We start from the raw sequence: 23,248 nt of genomic DNA, 5'->3' as shown, positions 1-23,248 counted from the left end.
AAGGAGGGAGGAGAAAGGGGGGGCGAGAGGGAGGGCCCGGCGCCGGGTGATGATGGGGCCCAGAGATGCGTCCAGAGAGAGGGGCGGGGCTGGGACGCAGGCTTGGGAAGGGCCACAACTCAGGAAGAGAGAGGGCCGCTGGAGGCCGGGAAGAGCAGGGCCAGGAGGGCATGGAGAGCCGGACGGGGCTCCTGACCCTGGAGGCTACCCAGAGAAGCCGGCTGAGGCTCAGGAAACCTTGGAGCAAATTCAGCATTTCCAGAAGGTCTCTGATGTTCCATGCACTTGTTGAACTTTTCCAGCCCTGGAATGGGTGCCCAGAAAAGAGGAGCAGTTCCCATTCCGGTGGGAACTGCCTGCCAGGTGCCTCATCCTGTGGGACTAGCAGACATGACACAGACACCAAACACTTCACTTCCTCTTTTCTCCAGAACCTTTAACCCAGTGGTCTCTACGTGAGCTGGGGCTTTAGCCAAGCATCAGGGAGTCAGGACTTGGATCGCAAGCAGTTTCTGCAGGTAACTTTTCTTTATCTTCTTCTTCTTTTTTTTTTTTTGTAATTAGATTGGTTTCTTTTTTAGTTCTTTCTAGCCAACACATGAACTTATTCTCATTATGAAAAAGTCAAATAATATGGAAGTGTAGAGAAAAAAAATACAAGTCCTCAATCCCCCTCCCTCTGCCCTTCCCCCAATTCCACCTCCCTTCCTGGAGGTTGCCAATGTCAAGGTTGATGTTTATCCTTTCAGATTACATATATATGTATGCACATACATGAATATCTATCATTTATACAAGGCAGTATGTTTACACAGGGTGTGAAGCCATCTGACCACAGCTGATCCACACGAGGGCACCCTCAGGCATTCTGATTGGGGCCCACCAGCTCTTGCAGCTGGCACTTCCTTCAGCTCCATTTGGAGCGCTCTCCAACCAAAGGCCGAAAGAGGTAACCCAATTTTCCTTCCCTGCTGGTTCCCTTTGCTTCTACCTCCAGTCCAAGCCTTGGTATTCCCATCTGCCTCTATGGTAACTAGAGAAGAAAGGTCTTTTCTGTAAAGATGGTGATGACTAACACACTTTGAAGACATATTAGGTACTAAGTGCTTTCTTTACACACTTGATATTTTATCTTCACACCAATCCTTATGTTGTGTTATCCTCATTCTATGGATGAGGAAAGTGAGGCTTGGAGAGGTTACATAATTTGCCCAAAGCCACATACTGAGAAGATGGGCCTCAAGCTGATTCTGATTTGAAAGTTTGTCTTAACTTTAACACTGTATTGTTTCAAGGTCCCTCTTTGCTTCAGGTAATCAATGCTGTTATCATGCCATTTACAAGGCCAAACTGAATCCACATCATTTGCAAACCCAAACTCAGTTCTCCCCAGTATTCTGAACATACCACCGATTCCACTCCTTTATGACTGTATCATTTCAACCATCCTCATTTCTTCTTTGTCCTTGGGCTGATCATTCCAGCTGCCACCAGCAAGATTGCTTTCTTCTTCTTTTTTTTAATGTAATTTTATTTATTTATTTTCTTTATTTTTTTGGCTGCGTCGGGTCTTAGTTGAGGCACGCAGGATCTTTCCTTGTGGCGTGGGCTCTTCATTGCAGTGCACGGGCTTCTCTCTAGTTGTGGCATGCGGGTTTTCTCTCTCTAGTTGTGGCGTGCGGGTTTTTTCTCTATCTAGTTGTGCTGCGCGGCCTCCAGGGCACGTGGGCACGTGGGCTCTGTAGTTTTCGGCACGTGGACTCTTTCACTGAGGTGCATGAGCTCAGTAGTTGTGGCACGTGGGCTTAGTTGCCCCGCGGCAGCCAGGGATCGAACCCACGTCCCCTGCATTGGATGGCGGATTCTTTAGCACTAGACCACCAGGGAAGTCCCAAGTTTGCCTTCTTTTTTATAGAATAATCTAGCCTAGTCCTTCATTTGCAGTCCTGATTTCTTCTAAGACATTTACTTGAAATAACACTTTTGTCACAGGACCCGTATAGATTTCTGTCTGCCCACCCATTTATTTATAAGCTCGGTGAGAGCAGGCACTGAATTTTATTCACTTTTATGTCCTCACACCTTAATAGACCCTCAGTAAATGTTGACTGAAGAAATCACTCGATGCCTCTGGCCAGTTATTGAGTAGGCCCAGTCAGATGTTTGAAGATCACTGCAGTGGCTGTTTAAGAAACAAAGACTGCTGGACCAACACAAATTACACCAGGTCCAAAGCTGTGTACCTCAAGGATCTTCTCAGGCCAACACTACAGAGCCAAGGAATGGCATCTCAAACCGTAGACAAGGCAACAGAGCTTTTCCCAGAAAACCTCGAGCCATTTAGGCTGACGTGGAACCTTACCTATTCTGTCAATAACATATTTTAGCAGAGCAAGGAAGACAGTTTTTAACTGCTTGACTGTAACACAAGTTACTGTAGCATTATTTTATACCCTAAAATATGAAAAGAATGTGTCCATGGATTATATACGTATGTGTAAAATAAGAAAATAAAACTCAATATCACTTTAAAAATGAGTCCTGGCTAAACAGCATTGCTATGGTTAGTACTGGAATTAAAATGCAAGCAGGAATAAATTATATAATAAGATAGCATATGTCTCACTATTTATTTCCAACTTAGTCCCTTGTGATTTTACGGTTAAACACTCCTGTTGCTTTAAATTTAGAGACTCCATTTCCACTCTAAGATTCCCCATTTCAATGCTCTGAGAATGTTAACTATTACCATGAAATGTTTTAATCCACTTATAACTAAGTGGATAAAAGAGTAGGCTCTAGAGCAAGACTGCTGACTTCTAATTCCAGCTCCCCAAATATTAATTTATGTGACCCTGGGCAAGAGTCCTATCCTGTCTCTCCCTCAATCTTCTCATCCATAAAATAGGCATAATACTCCTTAGTCCTATGATGGCTGTATTATATGAGTTAGTATTTGTAAAACAACTGTACTTAGCACACTGTAAGTGCTACATAAGATCAGGAGGAAGTTAGAAAAAAACTAAACTTCACATTTTTTCCCCCACTAATATAGAAAAAAATGAAGGAGTAAAAAGCAGCTCTGTGCCCTTCTTGGAGCTCCCACTGGAACTAGAACCCCGCAGCCCCAGCTCCAAGAGAGATATGTGATGATTCATTCAATAATTTGAGGGCCTACTATGTGCTGAAACTGACCATGAATCAGACACAGCCTCTGCCGTCAAAGAGCGTACAGTCAAGTTAGAGATCAGAACTCTAATCCACTTTTTTACAGATGAGAAAACTGAGGTCCAGAGAAGTTGTGCCTTGCTCAAGGTCACGCAACTAAATAGCACCAGAGGTGAGACCAGAAACTATGTCTTTCCACAACTCTCAGCTCAGAACTCTTTCAAATGGGCCACCCACCCTTTTGAGTACCACATCTCAGCTTCTGTTTGAGACTCTAACTAGCTTTCGTGACCTTCCCATGTTTTCGCCCACCATCATCCTCCCAAACCTGGAGCCTAGGGTTTGGGAAAGAAGACGTTCAGCGGCCTGAAGAGAAAGTTACAGGCTGGGCCTTTTGAAACTTCCCCGAAAAGAAAAGGAAAGGTTACTCTCTACTCCCTGCGTTAACTCTTCCCGTGCCGAAAGGCTGAGGCCGTTAAAAAAAAAAGAAAAGAAAAAAGGCAGAGTGGTCTCACTCAGGACCTGTAGGCTGGAGTGCCCACCTCCTGCTGGATGGGGAGCCACCTGTCAGAGGGCTGTCGGCGAGGGCCGCGGGACCGGAGGGTGAGCGCCGCTGAGCGCACGCTCAGAGCAGAGAGACGCAGGAGGTGATGGTCAAATACCCTGGGAGCTGAGGTGGAGGATTCTGGAGGTGACAGCAAGGAGAGTACGCAACTGCGAAGGGCGCCTGAAGCTTCTGCGCCGACACCAGGCGGGTGGGAGACAGGAAAGGAAGGCAGCGCGGCGGCGCTGCGGGAGGGCTCCGCCGGGGCGGGGGGTGCCATGTCTCACGAGCGGTCCCCCCGCACCGACATCCCCCGCAACCTGAGCTTCATCGCCGCGCTGACAGAGCGCGCCTACTACCGCAGCCAGCGGCCCAGCCTCGAGGAGGAGCCGGAGGAGGAGCCAGGCGAAGGCGGGACGCGCCTCGGGGCCCGATCCCGAGCTCCCGCTCCGAGTCGGGAGCGCAGGGCTCGCTCTGCGCCCGCCGGAGGCAGCGGTACCCGGGTGCCCCACAGCCGCAGCCCCGACACCCGTAAGAGAGTGCGTTTCGCCGACGCGCTTGGGCTGGAGCTGGCCGCGGTGCGCCGCTTCCGCCCGGGAGAGCTGCCTCGGGTACCCCGCCACGTGCAGGTCCAGCTGCAGAGGGACGCCCTTCGCCACTTCGCGCCGTGCCAGCCCCGCGCCCGAGGTCTCCAGGTAGGCGGCAGAGGTACGCCCCTTCCCCGGGACCTACCCAATTTGGCCTCGGCGGGTTTATGGGAGTGGATTTATCTAGGAGCACCCATCTCCACCCCGAACCCTGTACTTCCTCTTGCTCATCCCTTTTGGTGTCCCCATTGGCAGGTGGCTCTAGGCCACTCTCCCAGCTGGGCTCCCCTCTGACTGCCCGGACGCCGGGGTCGGCCTCCGATTGGTCCCATGCCTCGCCCTGACCCCGCCCCCTCTCTCTCCCCCCCCCCTCCCCTCTCCTGGGCTCCCTCCTCCCCTTTCCTCCTTTCCCAGCAGGAGGCGCGCGCTGCCCTGGACCCGGCCAGCGAGCCTGGCTTCGCGGCCCGCTTGCGGGCGCAGCGAATCTGCCTGGAACGCGCCGAGGCGGGCCCGCTGGGCGTGGCCGGAAGCGCGCGCGTGCTGGACCTGGCCTACGAGAAGCGCGTGAGCGTGCGCTGGAGCGCTGACGGCTGGCGGACCCAACGCGAGGAGCCCGCTGCCTACGCCGGTCCGGCCCCGCCCCCGCCGCGCGCCGACCGCTTCGCCTTCCGCCTGCCGGCGCCACCCATTGGTGGCGCCCTGCTTTTCGCCTTGCGCTACCGCGTTAGCGGCCACGAGTTCTGGGACAACAACGGCGGCCGTGACTATGCTCTCCGTGGGCCCGAGCACCCGGGCAGTGGTGGAGCCCCGGAGCTCCAGGGCTGGATCCACTTTATCTGAGATGCCTGCGGCCGACGGCGGAAAAAAATCAAAGGCACCGGGGGGCTGGGGGAGCCCGAAGATTTGGTGGGGAGGAATGGGAGAAACCGAGATTGGCGGGGAGCTGCCCTAGAGAGTCAAGCCCGGGAGGGCGAGGAGGATGGGGGAAACCAAAGGGGTGTGGGGTGTGGGTAGAATCAACGAAAGTCGGGGAGGTTGGGGTGGATGTGAGTGGAGGAACCGAAGTCATAGAGGGAGACGGAAAGGGTGCTGGAAGATTAGAAAAGAAGTAAAAGGACGATAGTGACGTCCTCTTCCGTGAGTGGGCATTGGGAGAAAGTGAGTAGTAGGTCCGTCCGGCCTAGGCAGTCAAAGGTTGAGGGTAACTCTTTGGGACCGAGGATGTATTTTGTGTGAACTAGGAGCCCACCACAGTTGAAATCATTTAGATTGCTGGCTCATTCCCTCTTACTGGCCTTAGCCACCGCAGTTTCCCCAGCCCTGCCCATCGTAGCTTTAACTCAGCCATAATTGCCTTGCTTAAGTCCCAGGAACTTGGCCATTGCTCCCCAGCCCCTGACATTATGACAGGATTCCCTTGTCACGCCTGCCAGCCCCTAGCTTCAGTCTTCACTGACTGGCTGGGGAGTGATGGCAGGTAGCATCAGAGCTCCTTCCTCCAGCCTCCAGGCAGCCCTGGGGATGAAAATGAAAGCAAAACCAACTCCAGGCTTGTCCTTGTAGCCAAATAATGTGGTGCCTAAGGTGTTGGTGCACTCAGGGGCTTCCAGAAAAATGCCAGCCTTACCTTTCTGGGTGCCTTCTAATGATCTCTAAGCACTTTATGGACTGTATTTGTCAAGAGACAGGTGAATCACAGGATTCCTTCTGCCACAGAAGAAAAGGAAGTCACTGACTAGCTGGATAACTTTGGGCAAGTTACTTCACCTCTCTGGGCCCGAGTTTCCTCCTTGAGAAACTGCATTTGGATTAGGTGATCTCTTAGGCCCCTTCTTGCTCTGACATTTTATGATCTGTGAGGGGCAGAGTGTGGATTAGAAGCCACATTCTCCAGCCTACAGTTGGAGTGCTTACAGTTCAGAACACACAGCACCCCAAGCGTGTGGTTGGGCCTGAGAATGGTTCTCCAGTTTTGACACATGTTCCAGAGTCCAGGAAGCATCCAGTCTGCAGCAACCAGCCTGCAGCCTCAGGGTATTCCAGGGCCTCTTTCAAACCACAGCTCATCCTCTGCCCCTTGCTTTTGCTCTTGCCCCAACAGACTTCCAGCCTGGGTGCTGTGAGACAGCTTTGTGGAGTTGCCTCTCTAGGGGAAAATGATGCTTGGGAGCCCCCAAAATGAAAGGAAACAATGTTGGGGACTTTCTTGAGTATAAAGGATTATAGGTATAAGAAACAGAAAACATTTCAAATCAAGAATCAGAGCACCTTGAAAATTAAATGGTACCAGAAGATGGCAGTCTGCTCCATACCTTGAGCAAGTGAAATGGGAAAGCTGAACTCTTCTACCCATTCACATTTATGCCTTATGTCTCTCCTGGTTAACCTCAGCTGGTTGTTTGTTTTTCCTCTCCTCTCACCCTATGTTTAAGCTCTTTGCTTTTCTCTTTCCTTGTCCCCTTCTCATCACTTTCATTTTTCTTTTAGCATACACGGTATTTACCTTCACTTTCTCTATTTCCATCTGCCTCCCTCTTCATCCTTGTTGAAGAAGAAGGAGTGGAGAACCTACTTCCTTTTCTCCAAGACCATGGTTGATCCACCTTCCTCCCTCAGGCTCCTTCTTGACAGTCTTCTAGAAGGGAGAAGAGGGAAAAGCAGTTCCTGATGCTGCAGATGAACAAGGAGCTCCCAGGTAACCAGCTCCCCACACCCATTTCTATCTGTTACTGATTTCTCAAATTTTTCTGGATTCCCCTTTTATCACTTAGCGAGGGTACACGCACACGTGCCCATACATGCGTTCAGAATAGAGTATGGGGCTTATTACCATGCCCCTCCTCTCCAAATCTTTAATCCTTTGAAGAAAAATGGCTGAAAGAGAGAAACCCTGGGTCATTCCTCAAACAAATGCCCATTTAAGCATCATCTTTACCTGGTGGAAAAAACAAAGAATTTTATGCATCTTGTGGATCACCCTCAGGTCAAAGTTCCAGCAGAGTGACAAGAGAAAGTGTACTGAAAGCCACCAAGCAATACACTTTTTAGTCACCAATGAAGAGCCCAAGGGAGGATAGTGGAGCGGGAGAGTGGGTCAAGGCTCAGTTTGTGGTAATCTCTTGCGTAATGTGTATGCATTACTGTTATGTGTATCAGCAGTCGCAAGAGCTCACATTGACTTACGTAGCCAGTAAAATCTGGTGTCTTGCATGCTTTATAATCCACAAAACAACCCTATGAGTTGAGTAATGTTATTCCTGTTCTAGAGAGAAAACAATTCAGAAAAGCTCAGTAATTTGTGCAAGATCACGCAGCTAGTAAATGGCAGAGCTAGGACTGTGAACCCAGGAAATCTCCAGAGCTTCAGTGCATAACCATGATGTCATAATATTATCCTTTAAAAGCAAAATTAAAACCTTGCCATTAAAAAAAAAAAAAAAAAAAAAAAACCTTGGCACATACCATCTCTTATTAGGAAAAGACCACAGTTTCTAATTGTGCTCTGCCTTCCCATCCTCCCAGCCTCCCCAGCTGGCTTGGAGAAGGCAAAGCACCAAGGCTCCCAAGCTTCATCTGCTATTTCCAGGAGCTTGCTGCTGCCTCCTGTGCCAGTGTCCCGGCTCTGCAGGATCAGCAAGGAACCACTGCGCCTGCACCTGCGCCTGCTGGAGAACTTGGGAACCCATTTGAACTCCAGCCTTGCCATACATTGGGATTCTCTCCTGGCCCTAGCCAGTCCTCCACACTTGTTGGTATGCTGTGCCCCTTCCTACTACCCCAACTAGCCTTGAGCAGGCCAATTCCCTAAAGTTTCCACTAGAAGGGTCCCTGACTAGGACAGTTGCTGGATGGTCTGTGCTTGGGCCCTCTCTGGGAACCTGAGTATTACTAAGCAGATAAATGCAAATGGTTGGGGGCAGGGAACCAAGAAGAGTTCATTGTTCCTGAGCTTTTTCTCTAAGAAGTACCATGGCTCACCCCTGCCCCTATTCTCAGCTTTACAGAGCCAAGACATGAGTCTTCTGGTTCTTCCCATACAGAGCTGCCCCAGGGCCTGGGGGTAAGCTGCTAGTCTAATCTGATATGGGAAACACTAGGAATTTGGCAGAGATTTGTCATGTGTTAGGCATTGTGGTGGGGACTTTCCTCTAAAGCCTGATGACTGTACCAATGGGGGCAATTTAGGGTATAACCTGTTAGCCATGGACTGGGAAGGGCCATAAGAGAAACCATTACATGGTCAGGGGCTCGGGTCCTTGAAGCAACACAGCAGGAACACTCTTGCCCTTTCCTCTCATCCAGACCTCAGATGTCTTCCTAAGTATTCTTCCTGTTCCTTTGTTTTCTTTTATGAATATAGCTTTTATGAATATATCATTTCTCTTCACAATAAGCCCTAACTCAACTTGCCAATTTAATCCCACATTCCCTTGCTTCTAACTCCTGTGTTTCTCTGGAGCCCCTCTGGATCCTTGCAATCCGCAGGTCATAGAATCCAGAGACCTGAAAAGGCTTGTCTTTAGAGATCACTGGGTCCAGACTCCTCTAGAGATGAGGACACAGGTCCAGAGATGAGAAGGGACCCCAGCAGGGTCAGAGAATTTGTTAGTGCAACTCCAGATGGGACTTAAACCCAGGCCTCCTGACCACCTCCCATTCCCAGGCTATGAAACAGGCCTCTCTCCACAGGGTCAGACCCACGATTTTTCATGGCAAGGGACACGTCAGAAATTTTCATTTTCTGCTTCTAGTTTCCATTCCCTTCCCTGTCCAGGCAGAAAGAGAAACAAAAGGGACTGGTATGTCCCCAGCCTTGGCACTTCTTTCAGTGATATCGCTGAAGAACAGTGAAGTTGCTAAAACAACAGCAACAAAACAACAACAACTGAATAATCTACCCATTGAATAGCTAACCTGGAGAGGAAATGAAAGTTTGCTATGTGAATCCCCCTCAAACCACCGTTCTCATCAGACCCTTCCCGAGCCTCCCCACCCTATTCACAGTGCAGCTCTGTACACTAGGCCCCAGACACACTCGTATTGTGCCTCACTTCAGCCTCCTCATGCAACAGCCCTCCCTTCTGGATAAAAGACCTCGTATTTGAAATAAAGTTGAAATATGAAAAGAAAATATAAGCTACTGAGAAGTATTGTTTGTTTGGGGCTGAGGGTGGCAAGAGACCCAGAGGCACCCTGCATTTCTTGGCCATCTCGTTTCTGGAAAGTCCTATTCCCTGTCTGCTGGAGTCCTCTGGCTATGCAAAAGTTGGATGGGAAGGAGATGTGGAGGAGTTGGGTGGCCCTGGTATGAGACACCCCTATAGTATCACGCCACCCTTTTGGGTAGTGGTAGGGAAAGTTACCAGGCCCAGCTCATAGCTCCCTTGCACCCAGCACCAGCTGCTGCTGCAGTTAAAGGGAACAGCTCAGGTGAAGGCCCCATGTTTCCCCTTTGGTGGGGTGCTTTTCTTAAGGGGGCCATTTAAATTACATTCTGCTCCTTAGGCACTGGAGGGAAAAGCAAAGCCCCTTTTGTCTATCAAGGGCAATCCTAAAACAAAGGACAAGAAATATGATGGAGAGGAAAAGCGAGGACCTCTGTCTATTTGAAAAAGATCAAGTTCTAACATAGTATTGACTCCCACATCACCTGAATGAAGAGAGTCCAATTATCCACCAAGTAATGAGACTGTTCCTTATAGGGAAGCCCTAGCCCGAGAATAATCAGATACCTCATCATTACATCATAATGGCCAAGTTGTGATGTCACTGCAGAGCACCCACTCTTTAGTACACGCATTGTAATTGAAACCGGATATGCTGAAGGGTAGAGTCAGCATGAGGAGCAGATCCCCAAGGAGAGGTAAGTGGGGGCTTTCCATGGGTTCCCTCCATGGCTTATCGCCTAGAGTCACTCTGTGGCCCTAATGTCTTTCCAGACTTCTCACATCTTAGTTTGGCGGTAGGTTTGTCTGAAATCTCTCTTCTGCAAACTCCTTCATTGCAGCTTTTGCTATCCCAAATCCTCAATACTTGCAGTTGTGACTGGTCAGTGACTGGTCAGCCCTCACGTCTGTTTTTTAGGACAGAGCGCAGAACACTGGAGCAGGGTTTCCCTAACTGGGGCAGAAACTCACCATATCTGTTTCGTGAGTCCCAGGGATAGATCCAAGTTTTCGGTTGTCTGAAGCATACAACTTTGGGGGCCTTTTTCAAGTAAAATAAATATTTCAGAATGAGAAAAGATATTTTAAAAATTATAACTTTTAAAAAGCTGACAAATATCACAATATCACCAAATCAAGAAAAATAACACATTTTTAAAATTACGTATGTGGCAAACCTAAATATTTTTCCCCACAATTTTGTTTTTGGCTGCCTGCTCTTTGATAGTCTTTTTATATGATGATTATATATAATTTTTCCGTAAAGAGATGATTCTATCTCCATGATCACTTTTTAAAAAATTCTTGATAATTAAAAAAAATTTCACCTTCACACCTTGTAAGTAATAATGTCACATAATTTGGGGGGATTTTTGTCAAACTTGGAAAAACATTACCAAACGTCTTTAGTATATGTGGTGTAAGATTTTGGAGCATTTTCAAATTTGCAATAATGAATATCATAAACTCTGAATTTTTGACATTGGGAGTATTCCTGGAAGCTGTATGTATTAAGTTTGTTAGAGCTGCCATAACAAAATACTTAGACTGGGTGGCTTAAACAATGGAAATTCTCTCACGGTTTTGAGGCTAGAAACCTGAGATCCAGGTGTTGGCAGGGTTGATTTCATTCTGAGGTTCCTCTCTCTTGGCTTGTGAATAGCCACCTTCTCCCTATATCTTCACATGGTCCTACCTGCATGTCTGCATCCAAATTTCCTCTTATTATAAGGACAGCAATTATACTGAATTAGGACTCACCCTAAAGACCTCATTTTAATTTAATTACCTCTGCATAGACCTTATCTCCAAATATGGTTACATTCTGAGGTACGGGGAGTTAGGACTTTAACATATGAATTTTAGCAGGACACAGTTCAGCCCATAACACTATAATTACTATTTATTCACAGAAGTAACTGCAAATCACAGATGTGTAACTCCTACACCCAAACTAAATGTATTCCCAGCTCAACTTCGTTAGTCAATCCCCAAATGCCCGTGGCCTCTTCATTGCCACTGGACAAAAGGAGAAGTGTGATGGAGGAGGAGTCAGAAAGGAAAGAGACATCAGTCTTGACCAACTGCAGTTTAAATTTTTTTTTCAAATTCTACAAAAACCTATGATCATATTAACACATTGCTGGGACTCCTCCCATGCTTTGGAAGAGTTCTGTGCAAGAGAGGGCCCTTAACTTCCTCCAACTTCCTTAGCTATTAGGTCATTGTGTGTCTGGTCAGTCCTGCTATATTTCTGAGCCATGCAAAGGGAGAGGGAGTTTTCACCAAAGATTAAGGATGATGTGGTAAATCCACATTCTTCAGCACTAGTCCCTGGAAGAGCTGGGATGATTACTGTCTTGCTGAAGGTGGGGCCCTCCCTTCTCTGATAATGACAAGTCTGGACCTCTTCCTCTCTTCCACTCCCCCACCCCAGTCCACTCTATCTTCTAAAGTGTTAGGGTGATAGCTGATTCACTTTGCTGTGCAGCAGAAACTAACACAACATTGTAAAGTAACTATACTCCAATAAAACTTAATAAAACACAAACAAAAAATAAAGTGTTAGGGTGAAACCCACATAAAGGAGGGAGGCTTCAGCCTGTTCTCCAGAACTGGGCCAGAGGAGTTTCTTCTTTCCTTGGGTTCTTCCTCCCTTAAATCTGTCTTTGATTCTTCTCCCTACACCTGAATTGGGAGTGAGTATCCTTCTGAGACAAGAAATGTGACTGAGTTGTCTACCTTTCATAATTCCCAGCCCATGATCTGTGATGCCCAGAGTGACTGACTGAACCCTCCAGGGGCAGCCACTAAATTTTCACAGTTCCTGCCAAATAAGCGTGAGCTCTTCAGGGTCAATCCACTTTCATTGTTTGGATTATAAAACTATAAGCTCTCCATCGACAGCTGAGGGCCGCCTGCTGCCTACAGTGTTTCACTTTTCCCTTCCTTCGTTACATACAAACCATTGGCGTATTGTAATAAGTCATGATTTAGGAGAAGGTCTGTATGCACCACCAGCCCTGGCTTAAACACTCAGGGATCAAAAGTTTCTAATTCTAAAGCTGAGAATATTCTTTCTGTTGCTTACTCCTATGATGTTTTTGCAGGATACTGGTTTGAAGGGCATGGCTCTTAGGAGTTGAGATTGTTACTAAATGTATTGAGGGAGAGAGGGGAGGAAGGGGCAAATGCAGGGCCAGCAACGGAAAATGGGGCTCCAAGCTGAATTAGAGACATATTTCTCATGCTTGGCAACCTTGAAAGAGCTCTTGACCTTAGACTGGAGCAATGAAGAATCAGAAGTAGCAGTTATGGTGGTTGACTTTTAGGGGGTACGGGGGAGTGGCGAGATCTGTGGAACACAGGGCAAAGTCTGAAATTGTTTTATAAGTTATTGTCGGTATATAAGCTATTGTGACCTAAATAATACAAGAGGAGACTAGCATGAGAACAGAAGAGTCACGTCAGAAAGTACTGTTCCCAAGTTTTAGTCAGAAGACTGAGAATCCTAACTATACAAACCTTTGGCCCAGAATTTCGGTGTGGAATACAGTTTCGGTGGAAAGACCATTTTATCGCACTACCTTTCTTGACAACAAAAACCAAGGTCCCCAAATATGAGGCACATTTCCAGGTCCTCTTTACTAGGGTTGGGGGGGAGGCTGGTAAGTCCGAACGAGGTGACCTCCTCTAGCACTTCGTCTTTGAGAACACCTGTCTGGTGACAGCTGGAACCGGGAAGCGGCCGAAGGTGCCGCGCTGCTAGGATCCTCGTCTTTAAGGGTGTCCAAGACATTTGATCCATCTCGAGAACAAGTTCCCGGTTGCTCTAGGCGCTTCGTTTACAGTGACGCTGCTGACAGCGGTTGGGCCCTCGTCTGGGAACGCGCGTCTCCTGTGTGAGGCTGGCAAAGGGATACTGAAAAAGTCTTCCTTCCGAAGGAAACAAATGGGGAGTAGTTGTAGGCGGTCTGGACAGTTCAGCAAACTGCTGTGAATTTCTTGGGGAATTCCAGGAGGAACATTGCCCAGTGGACCCCGAAGATCCGGCGCTCACAAGGCGAGGGTGGGAGGGGGTACCATTCACTGTATCGTAGCCCGGGGGGACATCTTCTCTGCCCCACGCAGCCAATAGCCACCCCGGTTGAGGCCCACGGAGCCAATAGCCGACTTCAACCGGGGCCCACGCAGCCAATGGCCGGCCCAGTCCGTTCCGCCGAGCCCGCCCACCTGCGTTCACCAATCAGGACTCGGGCCACTTGGCACCGCCCCTGGAGCCCGCCCCACCCATCCGCCCCGCCTCCAACTCGCTGAAGCAGGGCTGGGCTAGACGGGCGCGCTCTCGGGGGCGGGGGGGGGGGCAGTCCCGGTCCCAGCCCTCCGCGCGGGTGGGCTCGGAGCAGGCCGCACCGGGCAGCAACCCCACTCTCACCCCGGAGGCCCCCTGCCCTTTCTCCCCCTTTCCCCCCGGCCCATGGTGCGAGGCTGGGAGCCGCCGCCCGGGCCGGACTGCGGTGAGTGATCCCCAGCCCCTTCGACTTCCCCTCCCAGCCCCTGTATGATCTCCGACCCCCGGAGCCCCATCCCCGCGCTGGGGGGAGGAGAATTCTAGGTTCGAAGTCGCCTGGTTCTCTCTCCTTTCTCCTCTGGACTTTTCGGTTCCCTGTTGTAACTGGGGGAGGGTGAGTGGGTGTGTAGGGAGGAGGGGAAGGCTGGGTAGGGACGCCCTTGGCGAGGGGAGGGTTTGAGATTCGCCTGCTTCCTGGGGCTCATCGCCCCAAGTGCAGGAACTTTTTGTTCTCTGACCCAGTTTGGAGCCTTCTAGACTGCCTGTGAAATGGAGGATAGGAGAAACGTTTCCTTCCCAGGCCTCCCCTCCTCCCCTCCATGACTACCTCCTAGCGACCTCAACACATGTACAGAAACCTGGCCTTATTCCTGGGGAGCAGTGGCCTTTGGGAATGCAAGGTTTAAGAGAAACTGCCCCTTCTGACCCCTACCCAGACATACTCAGAAAACCAACTAGGAAAGTGAGAACTTGAGTCCTCAGAGGTTCCTGGTGTTGCGTCCTAATCTGAGACTTCTAAACTGAAAGAAGACTCAAGCTGAGACCTATTTGGTAATGAGGGCCCAGATGTGATGTTTTATCATATGAACCCCCTTCTCACCATACATTTGAAGCGCTTTTTATGATTAGGATAAGTAGGTGGCAGTAACTGAAAACAAACAAACAAAAAAAACCCGAAAAAACAAAAAAGCCAGTTAAAGTTGGGAATTTTTTAAATGATGCATACATATCTTAAGAACTGTCATTAAAAGTACGTTCATTTCACCAATCTCTTCGGTTAGTGTCCAGGCGTTTTCTTTATGTAAGTATGCTGATTGGCAGTCCCAATTGTCTTTCTAGTATAAACTACATAAGTGAATCTCAAATCTGGCTGCACCCTGAGAACTTTTTAAAAACTACTTATGCCTGGGCCCCAGTCCAGGCTAATTAAGTCAGAATGAGGAGGTTGATGCCCTGGTTTAAGTTTCCCAGATAATTCTAATGTGCAGCCTGAGTCTGGAGCCACTGCCTCTCATCATCTGTGATTTCCACGTTTGGTTTCTTTAAAGTGGAGTGAGAATTTAAACACTTTTGAAGCAATCTGAGTGCAGAATACTTCTGAGTTTTTAAAATCCCCTGCCCCTCCAGTCTTTTACAGTTTTCTTGCCTACTCCCAAATCAAAAAAATTTTTTAATGTACACTCCTTTGTATTATGTCTTTCCAAAGCATTTGACTTTGTTTTCATAGAAACAATTTTTTTCTTTTGGCCGCTCTGTGCAGCTTGCAAGATCTTACTTCCCCAACTAGGGATTGAACCTGGGCCCTCAGCAGTGAAAGCACGGAGTCCTAACTACTGGACTGCCAGGGAATTCCCAGAAACAATTCTTAATGCACTAATTTTTCATAGGTTTATGTGATGTTTAATTATTATATACAGAAAAACAATGAGCCTAAGCAGGTTTGGAATTACACACAACTGGCCTAAGCACATAGGGCAGCTGAAGGAAGCAGCTGACTTTGCCACACTAGAGTAGCCTACCAGTCTCTAGTCCAGTGCACTATGGGTATTGATAATGTAATCCAGTAGGGGTCAGTTAAGCCAGGCTTTTGGCCCAGTTGAATACCCCTCACTTCCACTCTCTCCAACTAATATCACCAATGCCTAGTAGCTTCTAGACTAATGCAAATTCTCTTGAGTCTTCCAAACATTCTTTCCATTCATTCATAAACTGTTTCTCTTTAAGCATTACCACCATTGCTTTTATTAAGTTGGGAGGACATAAGGCAGAGTTTCTTAACCAGGGCTTCTGGGCAATCAGCAAACCCCCCGAGATTATACTTTATGTAATGTATAAGTGTGAATGTTTATGGGGCAGGGGGGCGGTAAGTCATAACTTTCTGAGAGTTTATAACTTCTGATTTTCAAAGAGGTTCATGATCAAAAAAGTTGAGAAGCACATGAATTGAATATCACTAAAAGTCCTTTAAGGCCCTTGAAAACTATCACCAAAACACATTTCATTCAGAAACATACCTCAGCTCTCTGAATAAAGATTTAGGGAATTTAGCAGCCTCATATCTGGTCTCTCACTTGAACTGTTTCCTGCTTTTAACCATAAGCCTAGGCTTGAGGGTTTTTTGGCACCGTGCAGCATGCGGGATTAGTTCCCCCACCAGGGATCAAACCCATGCCCCTTGCAGTCCTGCAGTGGAAGTGCGGAGTCCTAACCACTGGACCACCAGGGAATTCCCAGCCTAGGTTCAAGTTCTGAAGACCTCTTTTTCCTAGGATTGTGTGAACACCTACACTGGAAGCTTAAGGCAGCCCATTCTTTTCTGCCTTTTGTTCAGGGGTGTGGAAAGCCCAAAGGGAAATAGGGTGTTACCCTGACTGTATTTTTTATTAGTGATTTTAAGTTGCAGTGGGGCATATCTGGCATGGATACAAGTTTAGTAATAATTCAGAATTGATAATACCACCACCACCACCTCTGCCCAGAGGAGTCCTTATTTCTCCAGCTTTCCTTCCCTTTTTCTCCCTTCTCCAAATGAGGTACAAGGACATAAAACACTATAGTGTCTTCACTGTGGTTTTGATTACTGTAGGGTCTACCCTCTTTGTTATAGTTCTCATGAGCCACTCCCTGGATAGTTTTCTCCTATATCAAAGCCAGATTCTTCCAGGGAGGTACCAGCTCTACAGCTGTGCCCTGATTTAAGCCACAATTCTGTATCAGGAAGTCTTCCACAACTTGTGTTTTGTGTCACTGGAAAACTGTAGATACATACAGTATACCAGATATGACCTTTGCATTACTGTATGTTATACTGAAATATCAAGCTGATATGGGAATCTGATAGCAAACCACATGAATGAAAGTAAAATGCTTCCTGGTGGGCTTATAGCTGTGCCTGCCTTATTTCCTGTCTGGCAGTCTTCATCCTCACACTGGACTGCTTTATTCCTTATGCTACCTTTTCCTCGTATCTAAACTGTTACTGTGACCTTAAAAAACAGGACACAGACAAGGTTAAGTGGATGTCAAGTGCTGGAGCATCAAGTGTTCTCCAGCTTAGATTTGGTGGTGTTCCTGGTGGGCCACAATTTCCAAATGGTGGTTTAGTGCCTGGCTGTGCAAGCACTTCCTCACAGCCCCTCAGCTGTGTCTGGGATGGACCTGGAGGGTAAAGGTAGAGCTACCACACTGGCAATTCACCTAGTAATCAAAAAGAACTTATATCCAAATTATGGATTCAATTCTAAAGCAGTGATTTTGCTACTTTTTAAAAGTTTCAAAATCCTTTCTGGAATTATATCCAACTCCCCAAATATAAAAAGTACAAAATCAGGGGCTTCCCTGGTGGCGCGGTGGTTGAGAGTCCGCCTGCCGATTCAGGGGACACGGGTTCGTGCCCCGGTCCGGGAAGATCCCACATACCGGAAGTGGCTCGGCCCGTGAGCCATGGCCGCTGAGCCTGTGCGTCCGGAGCCTGTGCTCCGCAACGGGAGAGGCCACAACAATGAGAGGCCCGCGTACCGCAAAAAAAAAAAAAAAAAAAAAAAAAGTACAAAATCAGAGACACCCTGGTTTCCTCCACTGCTCATTAGGATTAAGACTGCAATAACAGACTGAAACAGTCATTTTAAAGGATTCAGCCTTTGCCTCGCTTCCCCTGTTGTCTAAGAGGAGCATTACCTTATATCAGAATCAGCCCGTGAGGCTGAAGCAATGATAAAAGCTCTAATTTATTGAGCCTTTACTTTGGTCTAGGCATGACGTCAGTTGCATTTTTTGATTTAGTCATAAACTTGCAAGGTAGACACTGTTATGGCCTCCTTTTATTCTGATGGGAAAATAAAGCTTAGCGAGCACTCTAGGGAGTGGAGAAGCTGCGATTCACCTCAAATCTGCCTCACCCCAGACCTCCACCTCTAACAGCTCTAGGCCCCGCCTACACATGACATCTAGCACAAAGTAGGTGCTCTGTAAAAATATATGTAACTTTACATACATTCAACATTTTCTACACATGAGGAAACTGAGGCTCCTATAAGTTCAGTAGCTTTTGCCCAAGATCATGTGGCTGGTGGCAGAATTGTGATTCAAACTGCAGGCTGGCCTTAATCATATTTTAACCCACTATGCCATGCTGCCTTCATTTACCCTTTTAAGGTTCTCTTCAAGCTGTACTGCCTTTAGGGTCTGCATGGCCTTCAGTTTGTTAAGATTTGCTTGTTAAAAGGGAACGGTGACACCCATTAGAATGCTTCCGAAGTTTTCTGTTCATCATATAAAATCCCCGATATTACACTGCACTATGTGTAACTTTCTGGACTTGAGATTTTTCTCAATTCATCATGTAGCATTTATATCGGAATCCTGTCCTATCCATAACATATCAGAAGTAATATTTATAAACTCAGATGGGATTCCTCTAAGAGTAAAGGATGACAGATGTTTTAAAGTCTCTAATGCTCACACAGGGAGCTGAGTTAAAATTTGGTCAACAGGGAACTCCCTGGTGGTCCAGTGGTTAGGACTCTGTGCTTCCACTGCAGGAGGCACGGGTTCCTCCCTGGTTGGGGAACTAAGATCCCAAAAGCCCCAGGCATGGCCAAACAAACAAACAAAAAAAAATCGGTCAACAGAATTATTCTGAGAAATAGCTTGAGCAGGTTTCCAAGAATGAAGCGTAGTCAGAGGCTTTCCCTGCAGTCCCCACACCCACGATGACCCTGGGAGCCCTGGTGCTGCTGGGTAGCTTGCAGGACCCCGTTACAGTTTATAATGAGAGAGCCCACCTGGTTCTGAGAAGAAAGCTGGACTGAAAAGATAAGAGCTGAGGGCCTCCCGTCTTGTGCGGAGGGGTTGCTAAGGTCTGAGGGAGCTCTCTAGGCTCCCTGGAGAGAGACTCAGCAGTTTGAAGAGACAAAGGCTGGGGGGAGGGGAATAACCTTTGTTCTGAGGATGACAGGGGTAGGAAAGTTCCCCTCCCTCTACCCTAACCAGACCAAAACCGAGGGGGAGCAAGCCCCATTTATCCCAGATAGCTGACCTATCTTATCCTACTGAGAGTTAGAAAAAAAACCCATCAATCCCCTCCCCCTAACACTCACCCACAAAGAAGGGAAAGAAAAGGGGGCTGGGCAGAGGGACTGCTATCCTACCATCTAGATTTTCACACGTTGTATTCTTAACCTTTCCATATTCTAGAGAGAATCTAGAGATAACTCTAGAGATAATCTGTTAAGAGCTAAAGTGTTCTGGGATTACACCTCTTCTGGTTTTCTTGGTGAGTCTTAGTTTTGTCACTCTTGTTCCATTAACTTAGAGGGTGGAGTGAATTTGAATGGGAAAGATAAAGGCTATAAGGATGTTTTCCTTTTTAACCTCTGAAGTCAGATTTTGTTTTTGGTGACAACACTCACTAGTAGTCTTGTGACTTGGGATAATTTAACCTCTATGGACTTTGGTTTTTTCATACTTACAAGGGAATTATAGCAGGCTCTGATGATTCACAAGGTTATGAAAATTAAATGAGAAATTGTGATGCACTTTAAAAGCAATCCAGCACAGTACACGTAGAAGTTGATTGTTTTGGAGTCCAACGTTTTGTTTGGTAGAAATTGAACAATGGGTTGAAAGAGGAGCCCCAGTGATCGAGCTGTTTCTCTTCTTATTACAGCTATCTCTGAAGGGCACAAATCAGAAAGCACCATGCCTCCTAATAAAGAGGCCAGCGGTCTTAATAGCTCCCCTGCGGGGCTCATCTGTCTCCCTCCAATCTCTGAGGAGCTACAACTTGTGTGGACCCAAGCAGCCCAGACCAGTGAGCTGGATGGCAATGAACACTTGCTACAAACCTTCAGCTACTTTCCCTATCCCAGTTTAGCAGACATTGCTCTTCTCTGCCTACGCTATGGGCTGCAGATGGAGAAAGTCAAGACTTGGTTTATGGCCCAGCGCCTCCGCTGTGGCATTAGCTGGTCATCCGAAGAAATTGAAGAGACTCGAGCCCGAGTAGTCTACCATCGGGACCAACTCCATTTCAAATCCCTTCTCTCTTTTACTCATCATGCAGGGCGGCCCCCAGAGGAGGTGCCTCCTTCTCCAGTGCCACCTCCAGAACAAGTTGGTCTTGGAGTAGTTCCCCTGACTCTTAGTGAGCCCACCCAGATGAAAGGATTGAAGGTAGAGCCCTCAGAGCCCTCAGAGCCACTGAGTCACCAGAAAGCAAAGGAGCCCCCGATGGCACCTGGCAGTGGGGCATTCCCCCACCAATCACAATTTTGGCAGGATCTTCAAAGCAGTGGCCTCTCTAAGGAGCAGGCAGGCAAGGGTCCTGACCAGTCACACGGCCTAGGTACTGCTTCCTGGAACCACTCCACAGCTGTCCACCAGCCCCGTGCTCGGGATAAGCCCCCACCCGTCTCATTACTTGCCAGTAGTTGTAAGAAGGAGTCAGCATCTAATGTGACTCCTCCTTCCTCTACCTCTTCTTCCTCTTTCCAGGTACTGGCTAATGGAGCTACTGCCACCTCTAAACCCCTCCAGCCGCTGGGCTGTATCCCACAGCCACTGTCACCCAATGAACAGGCACTACGCCCACAGCTGGAGCCAGCCTGGCCCCAGGGGCTAAGGCATAACTCAGCACCCGGTAGGGTTGGCCCTGCAGAGTACCTTTCCCCAGATATGCAACGCCAGCGAAAGACCAAGCGCAAAACCAAAGAGCAGCTGGCTATCCTCAAATCGTTTTTTTTACAGTGCCAGTGGGCACGGCGTGAGGATTACCATAAATTAGAGCAGATCACTGGCTTACCTCGGCCTGAGATTATTCAGTGGTTTGGTGACACACGCTATGCCTTGAAGCATGGGCAACTAAAATGGTTTCGGGACAACGCAGTACCTGGTGCCCCTAGTTTCCAGGATCCAGCAATTCCCACACCACCACCTTCAACCCGCTCCTTGAATGAATGGGCTGAGACACCACCTCTGCCGATCCCCCCACCCCCACCAGATATACGACCCTTGGAGAGGTACTGGGGAACCCACCAACAGCTACGGGAAAGTGATATCCCTCAACTGAGTCAGGCATCAAGACTTAGCACCCAGCAGGTACTGGATTGGTTTGACTCTCGATTACCTGAGCCAGCTGAAGTGGTGGTTTGTCTAGATGAAGAGGAGGAAGAGGAGGAGGAAGAATTGCCAGAAGATGACGGGGATGAAGAGGAGGAGGAGGAAGAAGACGACGACGATGATGATGATGTGATCATCCAGGACTGAGGGGGCACTGGGGGAGGGGAGGTCTGTTACTAAAAGACGAACCAACTTAGTAACTGTTTAAACAAAGAAACCACATTTTTTTACTTACCTTGTGGCAAAGAACTGAAAAGCTTTGTGTTTTTGAGGGTGGGGGACAGCGGGATGTAGTAAGGGTGGACCGGGGAGGATGATCATGGAGGACAAAGCGAGCTGGGGATTGGATGGGCAGAAATCCAGGCCTCCAGCCTCAATGAGAAGAGTGCTATGGGTCTGGTCCAAACAATGGGACTGGGAAAAGGCTCTTGCTCTCCTCATATCGGCTGTTCTTTCCCCTTAGTGTACTACAGAGAGGCCAGGCTTTGGCCTACATCTATGGAGGACTAGAAAGGAGGAGTAAAGATTCCAATACATCCCCCAGTCCCACCCCACCATTTTCCTTGGAGTATAAGGCTGCCTTGCACCCCTTCTTTTCTCTCTGAGCACAAGTCCACACATAATGCAGCCAAGAATCTCAGTACGTCCCAGTCAATCACAAATATTTCCTCTTCCTTATACCAGCTTGACTTTATATGTTTTCCTGCTGCTTTATTGAGTCACACAGGGAGCAGAGTGTTTTCATTTCTAATACTGGACCACTATGCCTTGTACCTTTTTATCTTTCCAAAACCCCCATTCTGTTCACTATTTGTCTCAGGGTAAATCTTCCCCCCGGAGCTTGTGAAAAAGTTTAATAATTGGGTGGAGAATAATTTAGACTGGATATTTATTGGAGGTGGGAATTAGGGGAGATGTCCTTTAAAAAAAAGTAGAATTAGAATTACTGAGGGGTAGAGAGGAGAGGGAATGGTTTCTACTGTTCAGAAGGACAGTGCAGGTAGGTTCCAGGTTTGGTTTTACAAACCTGACAGTGCCTCCTGCCTAGCTTGACAGAGACTGATTTTTTTTTTTCAGAGACTGATTTTTTTATCTTTTTGGTGTTGGTTTAACGTGTCCAGAAAAGAGACTTTCCCCTCACTTTATACAATCTGTCTTGGAGACAGAGGGACCATGGTCCTTAACTGAATTAATTGATGTTTTAGAATAGTTTTCATCAGTTGGGGTCAGATATAAAGGTATCAGTGGGTTAACCATCTAGAAATAAAAAAGTGGAAAGCCCCAAATTGCTAGAATAATAATAAAAAGGCCAAAAATAAAATTGTTTCTCTCACCTCCACTTTGCCACTTCTATGGTTTAGAGATAAATGGAGCCAAATCCATTAACTTTCTGATTTAGTGTGCTTTTTATTTATTTTTGAAGCGGCAGGATATACTGAGGTAAAGTAAAAGAACAAAAACTTGAAAAGTTAGTAGATCAATATCTATCACTAAGCAGACTTTTTTCTGCACCTGCTACAGCACAGGCTCTTGCTCAGAAGAGAGGGAATTTAGAAATGCCTTTAAAATAAATTCAGTTTCAGAGAGGGTAGTGGGATCCTATTCAGCTACAAGGTCATTCCCAAGACCAAATTTATTTCTGGCAGATGCTATCTTTACATTTTTCCAATGTTTTTGCTTAAGGTATGCCTGCCAGTGGCCTACCCATTTAATCCCTCATTTCTACCCCTTAGTACCCAAAGAAGAATAAATGTTTGATCTCAGTGGTAGTGTTCTTTGCCCATTCCACCATTTGAGAGCTTGTAATACCAATAGAGTTGCAGTAGCAATAAAAGGACATCCTCTTTATTTCATTATCTGTGTACTTTAGTAAGCCTGTGTCTCCAACCATTACCAAACAGAAAGGAAAATCAACATACTTAATAGTAACTAGGCATAGAGGAAACAATAGGCAAATAGAAAAAGTATAATAAATTAGGGCAAGGAACAGTGTTGTGGCTTGTTAACATTGGCAGTGGGAGAATATATCCAAAGCTAAAAAGTGAAATCCAGAAATAAAACATGGTTAATAAGTATATTACCCCACCACCCACCC

The 23,248-nt window shown here is 47.4% G+C and overlaps 2 protein-coding genes across 13 annotated transcripts; both read left to right on the top strand.

Annotated features, from left to right (window-relative positions):
• Nucleotides 1–45: 45 nt before the first annotated feature.
• PPP1R3E (protein phosphatase 1 regulatory subunit 3E) lies at nucleotides 46–9,414 on the top strand. 11 transcript variants are annotated; one of them, XM_082617614.1, is made up of 6 exons: nucleotides 46–518; nucleotides 3,056–4,407; nucleotides 4,714–6,994; nucleotides 7,822–8,051; nucleotides 8,296–8,359; nucleotides 9,078–9,414. In XM_082617614.1, exons 2-3 carry the CDS (start codon nucleotides 3,991–3,993, stop codon nucleotides 5,137–5,139), a joined length of 843 nt encoding a protein of 280 aa, XP_082473740.1. In that variant the 5' UTR covers nucleotides 46–518; nucleotides 3,056–3,990; the 3' UTR covers nucleotides 5,140–6,994; nucleotides 7,822–8,051; nucleotides 8,296–8,359; nucleotides 9,078–9,414. The 11 variants fall into 11 exon arrangements, with proteins under 11 accessions (XP_082473740.1, XP_082473735.1, XP_082473731.1 ...); XM_082617609.1 differs by having other exon boundaries at nucleotides 46–265; nucleotides 432–518; nucleotides 7,822–9,414; XM_082617605.1 differs by lacking the exon at nucleotides 8,296–8,359.
• Nucleotides 9,415–13,786: 4,372 nt separating this feature from the next.
• On the top strand, nucleotides 13,787–23,011 carry HOMEZ (homeobox and leucine zipper encoding). Of its 2 annotated transcripts, none has more exons than XM_082616734.1 (2): nucleotides 13,787–13,981; nucleotides 19,703–23,010. In XM_082616734.1, the coding sequence occupies exons 1-2, from the start codon at nucleotides 13,942–13,944 to the stop codon at nucleotides 21,298–21,300; spliced, it is 1,638 nt and encodes a 545-aa protein (XP_082472860.1). In that variant the 5' UTR covers nucleotides 13,787–13,941; the 3' UTR covers nucleotides 21,301–23,010. The 2 variants fall into 2 exon arrangements, with proteins under 2 accessions (XP_082472860.1, XP_082472861.1); XM_082616735.1 differs by lacking the exon at nucleotides 13,787–13,981 and adding an exon at nucleotides 19,230–19,309 and having other exon boundaries at nucleotides 19,703–23,011.
• Nucleotides 23,012–23,248: the final 237 nt, after the last annotated feature.

The sequence above is a fragment of the Mesoplodon mirus genome (genome assembly GCF_964341445.2).
Source record: "Mesoplodon mirus genome assembly, chromosome: 4".
NCBI lineage: Eukaryota > Metazoa > Chordata > Mammalia > Artiodactyla > Ziphiidae > Mesoplodon > Mesoplodon mirus.
The sequence above is the reverse complement of the archived record's forward strand: the minus strand, read 5'-3'. Positions and strand labels throughout refer to the sequence as shown.